General features: G+C 39.9%; 1 protein-coding gene and 1 long non-coding RNA gene across 2 annotated transcripts in view; one reads left to right on the forward strand and one right to left on the reverse strand.

The window, feature by feature from the left end:
• LOC309631339 overlaps positions 1-12,490 on the reverse strand; it is a 424,491-nt gene that overhangs the window by 138,629 nt on the left and 273,372 nt on the right. The gene's annotated exons all lie outside the window — the stretch shown is intronic.
• On the forward strand, positions 1,271-5,451 carry NEUROD1 (neuronal differentiation 1). The gene is made up of 2 exons (XM_082397599.1): positions 1,271-1,514; positions 3,071-5,451. Exon 2 carries the CDS (start codon positions 3,082-3,084, stop codon positions 4,150-4,152), a length of 1,071 nt encoding a protein of 356 aa, XP_082253725.1. The 5' UTR covers positions 1,271-1,514; positions 3,071-3,081; the 3' UTR covers positions 4,153-5,451.

Below are 12,490 nucleotides of genomic sequence, written 5' to 3' on the forward strand. Positions count from 1 at the left end.
TGGGAACGAGTGAATGATCACCATTTAAACACAAATATGGCTCCTTCAGAATTAGTCAGGAAGCTCTGTGGTTTTTGCTTGACCTGCAAGGTGGAGGTCACATCAGAGTCTTTGAGGTCTGGAGAAGTTGTGGCCATCAGCCCTTCCCAGAGTTGTACTAATGACCTTTCTAGGAAGAGGAGTGAAAAAGACCCCTTTAGCACAGGCCCTTTGCACCCTCCCTTTAAGTCTTGTCTCAACCAAGTTTCTATTTACAGGTCTGAAAGTGGGAACTAAGGGGGGCAAGGCAGCCTGTGTTAGGGAACCAGGGTAAGGGCACGCTTTACATCGATCCAATGGCCTTGGTTAAAAGGCAGAATCCGAGCTTCAGAGAGGTCCTCTAGGTTTCATGCAAGAGAGCTCCGGAGGCCAAAGAAGCCAAGGACTAGCGCGCTCTGAGGACAAGGACCACAGGCCAGAGGGGTACCGACATAGTGAGGAGTCTCCAGGGGATATGGGTAGCTGAGGGTCATGACGCGCCGGGTTCCACGTAACGGTGAAGTAGAATGACAGCTACGAAATTTTCTACGCTGTTGGGGCCGGGCGTGGGGGATCCAGTGAAAGAGGTTAGGGACTACTTTCACGCATGCGTTTACAGATGAAGCCGTCTTTATACGTATCATAAATAGTGTATGTTAGCTTAAGGGGCTGATGGAGATTGGGAGAAGCCACCCTTTGGCGCCAATGAGCAAAGTGTCTACCAAGGGGGAGAAACCAAGAGATGGACACCGCAGAGAGGGCAGGGAGAGCCCGGGAAGCCAGTGCCTGGGCGAGGAATCCAAAGAAGTCTCCCGCTTCTGCCCCTTTCACCTGTGCCCTACTTACCGCGCCAGCGCCGGCCACTAAGTCTGACCTAAACCCAGTCAGTGTTAGCTTTCCCGCTCCCTTCTCTCAAACTCCTTCCCCTTTCCCCCTTCCCCCCGCGCCCCTTCTCCCCTTCTGCCGCCTGAAAGGGTTAATCTCTCCTGCGGGTAAAAACAGGTCCGCGGAGTCTCTAACTGGCGACAGATGGGCCACTTTCTTCTGGCCACAAAGGGGCCGGAATGGAGCGCTCCGCGGCATACAAATGGGCAGGTCACGTGGTTCCCGGCTCTTGGCTGGACTGGGAGGACCATATGGCGCATGCCGGGGAGGAAGGAGATGGGGCGGGGGTAGGGGTGGGGGAGTGGGGAGCTGGGTCGGAGGAGGGTGGGAGAGGAGCAAGGCTGAGGGGGAGGGGGCGGGGGCGGGGGAGGCGGAGGAGGGCGGAAGGGAAGGGAGCGCAAAGCCCAGACGCGTGCGCAGACGCGGAGCGCAGGAACCTGCTCGCCGCTCTGCTCCCGGCCCCGCCCGCGCTCAGCATCACCAACTCGGCTATATAACCTGAGCGCCCGCGCCGCCTGGACACGAGGAATTCGCCCCACGCAGAAGGCACGGCGTCTGGAGGCCCCAGGGTTATGAGACCATCACTGCTCAGGACTTACTAACAACTACAGGTAATTACAATCCTTTCATTTTTGCTGGGAATAAAAGCAGCAATTGAAGATGGACACATATTCTGTACGTGTGCGTTTGTGAGCGCGTGTATGTGTTGAGACAGGCATTCCTTTCCATAATTGCAGGCGAATACGCATACAGTTTGCCTCGCATCGGTCAAATACCCACTGCGGGCTTTCTAATTAAAAAAAAAAAATTGTTTTACTTTTTTTTTTTTAAGGGGGAAAGTATAGGAGCGTCTTTGGATTTTTAAAAATATAATGCCCACTAACTCTGTGATTATTTGCTAGTGGTGATTTCAAAGTTCTGAAAGCAAGTAACTACTTAACTATTTCACTTCCTCCAGTAAGGGGGGCAAAACCCCCACGTTACCAAGATTTATTTTGTGTACGTGTATTTTATACACATTGGGAGTGCCAACTTATTTTTTCAGTGAATGAACGGGGCATTGATACTTTGAATATACACACCCTGGAAAATAAACCGAGTTGAGAGGTAGTTTAAGTGAGAGGGGGAAAAAATGTAGAGAAAGGGAGAGAGACCCACTTCTGCTACCTGTTACTGTTCCAGAGTCGGCCAAGCCCCCAGCAACCACTGCAGGTGCCAGAAATTCAGTCGTCTCACTAAAGGCTTTTTATTTTCCTTATTAGAAGCGGCAACTTCGCCATTGCCAATCGCTGACCATTATAATTACTCAATCTTTTAAAGGGAGGTTTGAGGCGAACTTTGAAAAGCCCCAATAAAGAGCGGGCGGCCCTTTCAATGGGCTGTTTATTAGAGAGGAGCCTTCCGCACCTGATCCCCGGCGCGTGGAAGAGCGCTCTGCGCCGCGCCCCCAGCCCTGGCCTTCTAGTAAGCGCTTTTATACAAGGTGGAAATTCAGCAGAGGGCCAGCGGGGTGGGAGGCGAGAAAATAAAGGCAAGGGTGGGATGGAAAACCCCTGCCCACTTTTGTTACCACATGTTTCGTTGATGGTGAAATAATTTGGTGGAAAATACTTTTCCTCCGCCATGCATTTGCTTTTCAATCCCCACTCAGTATAATCTTCTTAAAAATCACTGCCAGCGTTAGTAAATTACGTAATGGCTCTTCAACTTTAATCGCCGGGTACCCAGAGGCCAGAACAGAGATGGAAACGATTGCAATTTTCAAACTCGTCATTTTTGTGGAGTTGTGAGTGACTTTGAACTCATGCAAATAAACATGAAGTCGCCAAAATGTACACTCCTTTTCACACACATTATCCTACCGGGTAATCACCATAAACACACTTAAATTAATCACAAGGAAACATACACCGGAAGTGTACTTATAACACATACTGTCTCCCCTCCTCCCAGCCTTGTCCAGCCTCCTTCGTACCAGCAGGGCACACACAGGCCACTATAAAACTGCATTTAACTTTTCCTCAGGGTCATCCATTTTGTAATCAGCTGGTAATTCTCTTCACATGCATTTCCACAGGGTTAGTGGATAGGAGCTGAGGGCATATGCAGTTTTTGAATGTAGCGTTTTTCTCCTTTTCTGTTTTCCCCTCTCCCCTGTTGAATGTAGGAAAGCTAAACATGACCAAATCGTACAGCGAGAGTGGGCTGATGGGAGAGCCTCAGCCGCAGGGTCCTCCGAGCTGGACAGACGAGTGTCTTAGTTCTCAGGACGAGGAGCACGAGACAGACAAAAAGGAGGACGACCTCGAAGCCATGAACGCGGAAGAGGACTCGCTGAGGAACGGAGGAGAGGAGGAGGAAGAAGAGGAGGACCTGGAAGAGGAGGAAGAAGAGGAAGAGGAGGACGATGATCAAAAGCCTAAGAGACGCGGCCCCAAAAAGAAGAAGATGACCAAGGCGCGCCTGGAGCGCTTTAAGCTGAGACGCATGAAAGCTAACGCCCGGGAGCGGAACCGCATGCATGGGCTGAACGCGGCGCTGGACAACCTGCGCAAGGTAGTGCCCTGCTACTCCAAGACACAGAAGCTGTCCAAAATCGAGACACTGCGCTTGGCCAAAAACTACATCTGGGCTCTGTCGGAGATTCTGCGTTCCGGCAAAAGCCCTGACCTGGTCTCCTTTGTACAGACGCTCTGCAAGGGCTTATCCCAGCCCACCACCAACCTGGTTGCCGGCTGCCTGCAGCTCAATCCTCGGACTTTCCTGCCTGAGCAGAACCAGGACATGCCTCCGCACCTGCCGACTGCCAGCGCTTCTTTCCCTGTGCACCCCTACGCCTACCAGTCTCCGGGGCTGCCCAGCCCGCCCTACGGCACCATGGACAGCTCCCATGTCTTCCACGTCAAGCCGCCGCCGCATGCCTACAGCGCCGCGCTCGAGCCCTTCTTTGAGAGCCCTCTGACTGATTGCACCAGCCCTTCCTTTGACGGACCCCTCAGCCCGCCGCTCAGCATCAATGGCAACTTCTCTTTCAAACACGAACCGTCCGCCGAGTTTGAGAAAAATTATGCCTTTACCATGCACTATCCTGCAGCGACCCTGGCAGGGGCCCAAAGCCACGGATCAATCTTCTCGGGCGCCGCTGCCCCTCGCTGTGAGATCCCTATAGACAATATTATGTCCTTCGATAGCCATTCACATCATGAGCGAGTCATGAGTGCCCAGCTCAATGCCATCTTTCACGATTAGAGGCACGTCAGTTTCACCGTCCCTGGGAAACGAACCCCACTGGCTTACAGTGACTGTCGTGTTTACAAAAGGCAGCCCTTTGGGTACTACTGCTGCAAAGTGCAAATACTCCAAGCTTCAAGTGATATATGTATTTATTGTCGTTACTGCCTTTGGTAGAAACAGGGGATCAAAGTTCCTGTTCACTTTATGTATTATTTTCTATAGCTCTTCTATTTTAAAAAAAATACAGTAAAGTTAAAAAAAAAATGCACCACAAATTTGGTGCAGCTGTATTCAGAGCATATTAATTATCTGATCGGGATAACAAAATCACAAGCAATAATTAGGATCTATGCAATTTTTAAACTAGTAATGGGCCAATTAAAATATATATAAATATATATTTTTCAACCAGCATTTTACTACTTGTTACCTTTCCCATGCTGAATTATTTTGTTGTGATTTTGTACAGAATTTTTAATGACTTTTTATAATGTGGATTTCCTATTTTAAAACCATGCAGCTTCATCAATTTTTATACATATCAGAAAAGTAGAATTATATCTAATTTATACAAAATAATTTAACTAATTTAAACCAGCAGAAAAGTGCTTAGAAAGTTATTGTGTTGCCTTAGCACTTCTTTCTTCTCTAATTGTTAAAAAAAATTGCACAATTTGAGCAATTCATTTCACTTTAAAGTCTTTCCCTCTCCTTAAAATGATAACCAGATCCATAATTCTTAAGAGGATGAATAAAAACAAGAGATGTATTCCCTACCAAAACATATCAATTCAATACATTACTTGCACAAGCTTGTATATACATATTATAAACAAATGCCAACATACCCTTCTTTAAATCAAAAGCTGCTTGACTATCACATACAATTTGCACTGTTTCTTTTTAGTCTTTTACTCCTTCGCATTCCATGATTTTACAGAGAATCTGAAGCTATCGATGTTTCCAGAAAATATAAATGCATGATTTTATACATAGTCACACAAATGGTGGTTTGTCATATATTCATGTAATGAATCTGAGCCTAAATCTAATCAGGTTGTTGATGTTGGGATTTTATATCTATTGTAGTCAATTAGTACAGTAGCTTAAATAAATTCAAACCATTTAATTCATAATTAGAACAATAGCTATTGCATGTAAAATGCAGTCCAGAATAAGTGCTGTTTGAGATGTGATACTGGTACCACTGGAATCGATCTGTACTGTAATCTTGTTTGTAATCCTGTATATTATGGTGTAATGCACAATTTAGAAAACACTCATCCGGTTGCAATAAAATAGTATTGAAAATCAGAGCAATTGTTGCATTTCTTCTTAAAGTGGTTTTTTAAAAAGTATAAATAATTCCTAAGCAGGATAGTTGCTTTACTTGCTGAGTTAAAAAAAAATACTAAATTCTATTTGTAGAATAAAATAAAAGAGAAAAGTTTACTTTAGCACAAACTGTCTAGTCTGTTTATCTTGCTTAGGGAGTCACCAGCTCTTTGTAGATAATGAAAGGACCACACTGGTATTTCATTACTTGGAATATGAGGCTGGGTGGAGTAAGGGTTGTGGAGAGACAAACAGTTGTATTTTTGTTTGGTTTTGGTTTTGGTTTCCATTCCTTTAAATGATTATGTTATGTGTTTTCTTCTATTTTTTTCAAAAGACGGTTTTAGTTAATTATTAACAAGCAAGACACAAATAACCTAGCTTAGTTTGTCTACATATTTTAAAACATATTAAAAATTTTTTTACCATTTTCTTGGTGCTTTGTTATCTGTACCTTTTCCTGAACTGAAATGTTCTCTATTGCAAAGCAGTCCTATCCCAAAGAGAAAATGATATACCTTTAGAATATGCCAGGGAGAAATGATTTAATTAAAAGAATCGAAGAAGTGGCATTTTATCATTGTAATATAAATGTGATTTCAATAATTCTTTCAGGAAAAAATAGTAATGAACTACTTGTACTCAAGACATACTATTTGTACTATGATATATTTCTGGAAGGTGTAATTGTTTCCTCACCCCCTTTGGAGTATTCTGTTGTTTCATAAACAGAACTCACTGGAAAAACTTAGAGATGATTCTGTCCATTGGTAAGGCCACTAAAAAAGTTTGGCATTTCTCTCCCTCTGATGTATTGACTGACAGGAACAATTTCTAGGGAATAACATTTTGGCACTTGTGCCCTGGCTCTACTGTGGTGCTCTGATTACTGTCATTAGTAACTCCATTGTTCTCCCTCTGATTCGGATGCCACATTGGATGACTACCTCCCTTCCCAAGCTTGTTCCTTTAATCTCCTTCTCATTGGTGATTTAGGGGTTCCAGAAAGCTGACCTCATTTAGCAAGCTGCTCCAGAAAAATGTGAGTAATCTAATGGACAGGAACGATTAGCCATACTAATAACATTGCCAATGGGGCTATGTCAAGCTGTGACAGTAGCAGCAAGGAATATTTCAACATTAAAAAAATGTTTGAGTGCAATTTAAAATATATCATTTTAGCATGTTTTCCATCAGCCTTCATCACATGGCAGAAATACTTTTAAGTTAGTCCCAACTTTATCCAAAATGCAATAATCTCATTCCAAGTGAAACAGAGTTGTTATTTTGGAATCAAGCTGTTGCTTCCTATATCCAAGATTGCTTTCACTGTTCTTTCTTTAAGAGACATAATACTGATATGATATCTGAACACTGACAACCTTCCAGCCTAGGAGACCATGAAGTGAACATTCAGATCTGGTGTGATCTATTCAGCAGCTCAATTTCACCTGTAATTAAAATTAGACATCTTCATGCAAACTAAAAACTGTTGCTGTAGTGAACAGAAGAAATGAGAGGATGACATTTTAAGAAATTCAGCTTTTAAAACAGCAAGCAGGGAAATCTAACTGTGGATTTTTTTCGTAAGGTAGGAAAGAAGACTGCAAGTTAGTTTTGATTTTCTTCCCCCCATTTTGCATGTATAACTTCATTCTAAACATAAAGATTCTTTCAGTCAGTCAAGGAGTAACTCACATGCCACCATCTTTTATTCAAAGGCAGGCACAGATGTTCCTTCTGCAGGGGAGGTTTTAATTTATGAAAATGATATTGTTTATGCATGAATGAACTGAATGCACTCTGCATAACACACAGCGCTTCCATCTGATCAGAGAAATACCACAGAACCAGTGCCAATGTCAGAAACATATTCTACAAATTTACTCACTTAAATGTTTAATGAATATTTGGAAGACATTTTCAAACCACAAGAAACCTTTTCAATTACCTTTTTCTTTTCTTTTGGAATTGCTAGCCAAGAGACTCTTAGAGTTTTCGTAGTTGGCCAATGCTTATATCTAGCTAATAAGAAAAGAATATGTGTTACTAAGTGAAAAACCACCAAAAAGAAGAAACATCGGCAACTATAGCTTCATTGGGAAAAATATTTGTGTTACATATTGCACTTACGAGTAATATTTAGGGTTCTGTGTGTTCCCTCATCTTGAATAATTGCTATTGCTATCAAATAAGATGTTTAGATCTACTTATTTAATGTGAAAGTGCTCTGATGAGTTATCTCCAGAATACCCTGGTATTTAAAATCAGTAGACAATTTCATAGCTGGAGATGAAATATTTAAATATTTTAACTGGTGCATAATTCCTTTTGAATAGAACACTGCGTAACTTAAATTTCATTTACATCATCAATGACAAATACAGTATGATCTACCTACTTTTAATCCTAAAAAATACAATTAAATGTAAATTAAGTTAGAGGATTATAATATCTTGAGTGTTCTACTAACTTTAGGTTTATAATATGTTACAGTAAAATAACATTTGAAATGAATTATGTGTTCTAATTTATTGATCTTAAAAAAATCTGTTTTCACATTTGAAAGTCTATAATTCTTACAAAATTAATGCATTTCTGAAAGAAGCTAGCAATTACTAAAATGATACTTGGATCATTAGCTAACAGTTTGAACCAAGCTGTTTTTGTTCTATAATTAAACAAGAGATTTAAAGTGAAAATATCTATTAAACAATTAATAAAACTAGGTTTCAAAACATAGGCTGATTTCATCCTAATGGGAATTGCATAATAGCGGAGCTATTTCTTAAACTACACTAAAATCTCCTCTTTTCCTTTTCCACTGCCATCACTTATTTCCTGAAAACCATCTAAATAAAATCTTTAATTCCAGGGTCTGATAAAGAATAAAAGAGCCAATGCAACATCTTGTGGAACACCAGGACTGAGAACTCTTGTTGTTACCACGCACAGAGGCGTTCTGGCGTCAGATGCACGGTGATTTGTATGGTGGCATAATCACTGGCTCCTGGCCAGGCATTATGTTACAGAGGACACTATTGTCAAGAACTATTCAACCAGAAATCTGCACTGTATACACTCAAAAGTTGAGATCATCTGCCTTCCTATGTCAGGAAGAATTCTGTGCTGGCAATTGACTCATGGACTCTCTTCACACACACTAACACTTGGTTCAATGGCTCTGATGGAATTAGCTGTGTAACCAAACTAGTGGCATCAACAAGACAAGGCCACAGCCTCTGGGGACTTCTGTTTAAATTGCTAACCTTAAAATATCTTAAAATGCAGAGTATTATGTTAATCCTGGACTAAATCTTAAGATGCATTAAATGTGGATTTGGCCATCTAAACATTATTGTGCTATTTGCCCAGCTAACTTAGAGGTAGATGGATAGTGAGAGTAACCATATTTATGGATCCCCAGGTATGGACTAATCCAGAGGGATGGATTGTGAAATGACATCTAGAGATGAGAGAATAAGTTTAACCTCACATACTTGAGGTAACTTGGTAACTTACTTTGCTGTTAACAAGGTTAAAACAAACCCTGCTCTATGCTTTGATGTCATAAGGACAGCCAGCCACAAGGAAGGCTTCACACACTTACTAGGTTATTGCTAAGTTTTTTTCATTCATTCCCACATTCTATCATCAGAGCAGCCCTGTGCCTTATTTTACAGATGGAGAAACTTCAGGAAGCTGGGATACCTAGATACTTCATTACTGGTTTCCTTTCTTCATTCAGGTTCTAATTCAAAAGCAACGTTCCTCAAGATTTTCCTGATTCGGATCTAAAGTAGCAACCACCTTAAACCTCACCAGAATCATTATTATACGTTCCCTCCTGTTTTTCAGAGCATTTATCTATCTGACGTTATCTTGCTTATTTATTTGTTTTGTTTATTTTTAAATTATCTACCTCCCTCAGTAGAATGTGGGCTTCACAAGAACAGGAACCTTATCTATTTTGTTTGTTGCTGTTTCTCTGGTGCTTAGAAGACCTACAGGTCCTCAATAAGTATGGATATTCTAAAGGAATCAAATCATACTAATCTGATACCAAAGCCTGTTCCTTAACCACTATGCTACAAGTCAAGTATGGAGAATGGAGAGGGCCACAAATGATTCTCAGCCCAGTGAACGTTATAAGCATTAATTCTAAAAAGACAACAATCGAAATTAATTTCCTGTGACACCATGGTACCAAACTCCCCTCCCCGCACCCCTGAGCATCAGTAATCATGTGTTACCAGTCATCTTTTCTTTTTATTGATATCAATTGGTTAGATATAATTTGGAATTTGAATAAGAGAAGAACTAAAATGTTATAGGCTCTTTCCAGACCATGCCATTTTTTTGTACACTCATTAAGAACTCAGAGCATGCTACCTTTTCCCTTTCTGTTCATCATTCTTTCAGCAAGAGTTCTGGTTTTGTTGTTTGTGTTATGTAAAATTGTACCAAACTTCCTTATCATCCTTGAGGAGTTGAGATTACAGCAGATCAGAATCTAATCCATCATGACTATGTACTCCAGCAATAAGTTTGAGAATTTGAGTAGCATTTGACAAATTAAAAGGTAAAAATAGGCTACATATAGCTAGATGATGGCAATGAAATAGAAATCCACAATGTGAAAGAGAGTACTTGATAGTCACAACAGTTGTTAAATTCATCTTCCTCCAACACATCAAATAGAATAGAAATGTGATAAGTTTACGGGGAATATGATCTTCCTTGTCAATACAGCACAAATAAAGAAGAACATAGAGTTACTATTTTTAGTGACATCAGGTATTCACTTTGGCCCTACACGTGAATTATTAGGAGAGCTGTTTAGGGAATAGAAACATTGGAAGAATCAATATTCTTGGAAGGTGATTTAGTATAAAATCACTGAAAACTGAAGAATAACTAGTGTTCTTTAAAGTTATCATATTTATATACAGAATTTGTTATTGGTTGAGATAAATGTTGCTGAATTACCTAACTATAATATCTACTTCAAAATGTTCATTGTATAAACTTAGCACATCAGTAAGATTTCTTTAGTGTTCTCTCTGGATGATGTCAGTTATGACATCCATGAAAGGATATGACCATGATTAAGAGAACTGTTAATTCATTACCCCCAGTGCCACTAATGATTTCAGTGCTTGTCTACTCATAGCAGGGAATTATAAATTTATAATCTGCGGTAGGTTGCAAGTGTGTGTCCATGAATTGTTCCTATCCAAGAATTGAGCAGAAAAAGTAGTAGAATTCTAAAAAGGAGACTTGCGATAATCTCACTTGTCATTGCTAGATAACTGAATAATCTTTATTTCAGCCAATGATTAAGTACACAATAAACAGTAGTAAAAACTGCATGTAAGTTATAACTAGAATCTAAGTAGGGATATTTATTAAATTTTTTTTTTCTGAAAGGATTTCTTAGTTAACACAGGGCAAGGCTACTTATTTAGATATTTTTAAATCCCAACATATGATTTTTGGATAAAGAAACTCTATTTTAATGTTTCCTTGACTCTGATTAGCATATAACAAATGTTAAGAGATATTTTGCTTCCCAAAATTTCATTTTTGTTTAATTAACTAACAACGCATTTATCTTACTTAAAATATATTTTCAAGGAAAAAAAATATATATGCTGTACTGAGTTCAATAGTGCCTTCCCCCCACTCCCCAAAATTCATGTCCAGTCAGAACCTCAGAATGTGATCCTACCTGGAATAGTGTCCAAATAATATATCTTAAGATGTAAGATGTAAATTAAGATGAGGTCATATGGGATTAGAGTTGTCCTTATAAGGAGAGGACAGAACATGCACACATGCAGACAACACAAGGGGAGAATAAAGATGTGGGCAGAGATTAGAGTGACAGGTCTATATGCCAAGGGACTGTAAAATTGCCAGCAACCACCAGAATCTATGAAAAAGGCATGGAACAGATTTTCCCTCTGAGACCCCAAGAGGGAACCAACTCTGCAGACACCTTGATTTTGGACTTCTGGTCTCCAGAACTGTGAACAATACATTTCTGTTGTTTTAAGCCACCCTGTTTGTGATTTGTTATGGCGGTCCTCAGAAACTAATACATAAGTAGACAATGAATAGATATGTTAAATACATGTAAATATAAGAGTGTTCGTTTAAAATCTTATAAAAATATTACCATGAAGTTTTAGTGACATAATGTTGTATATAACTACCAGCATATTTTAGTTAGTACCAGGTTTGATATTTAAACAAGCTGACAAATTATAGCTATTTAATAGGCATCTGAATTATGTAAAATTTTATTGGTTTTTATTCTTGTGAATTAACTTAAACTGACATCCAGATTTAGTGAAGTGTGAATAGACACAGCCAATAAACTAAGGGTGATTTTGTTTAAAAGCCTGATTATAGAATTCACAAAAAGCGTAGGCTATAGACTGTTATTAATTCTTCATGTGAATATGCCATATTTATTCCCTATGTGGCGCAATATGTATACTAATAAATAGACCTCTGAAAAAACAAACATAGCATTTTCCTTGGTTTCACAAACACGCATTCAACACACAATTTTATGATGTGTAAAATTACATAATTAAAAAAATGATTGTGATCCAAGTGAATGTAAGTACCATGACTTCTAAAAGCTCTGTCTCTTCTAGGTTATATAGGGCCTTGAGCCAGGACTCTTTCTGTGAACCTAAAACCCAGGGGCTAAGATGCCAACCTTAGTTATATAGGGCTATACATCTCATTATTTGACTGTTTTGACTGCTCAAAATACCAGTTAGTGATTGTTTCTTCTGAAGGTATTTAATTAATCAGAAGTTTTAGTTTACGTAGATTTGGGACACTATCTTGTTTTTAACTTTTTTTCTTCTTGTTTTTGAACAGTTGGTACTCATGTCTCTTGTGCTTATTCTGGTTTTAGTTTCCTGCTCACCGTTACTCACGCGGGCATCAGTAAGAAATAAACTTTTATTGTTTTAAGTCACCGAGTTTTTTCAAACCA

Source organism: Balaenoptera borealis (assembly GCF_965194805.1).
Source record: "Balaenoptera borealis genome assembly, chromosome: 6".
In the NCBI taxonomy this organism is placed as follows: Eukaryota; Metazoa; Chordata; class Mammalia; order Artiodactyla; family Balaenopteridae; genus Balaenoptera; species Balaenoptera borealis.

Bases quoted from the DNA above. Each gene is read 5' to 3' on its own strand.
- NEUROD1 (XM_082397599.1), top strand. From the start codon at position 3,082: ATGACCAAATCGTACAGCGAGAGTGGGCTGATGGGAGAGCCTCAGCCG.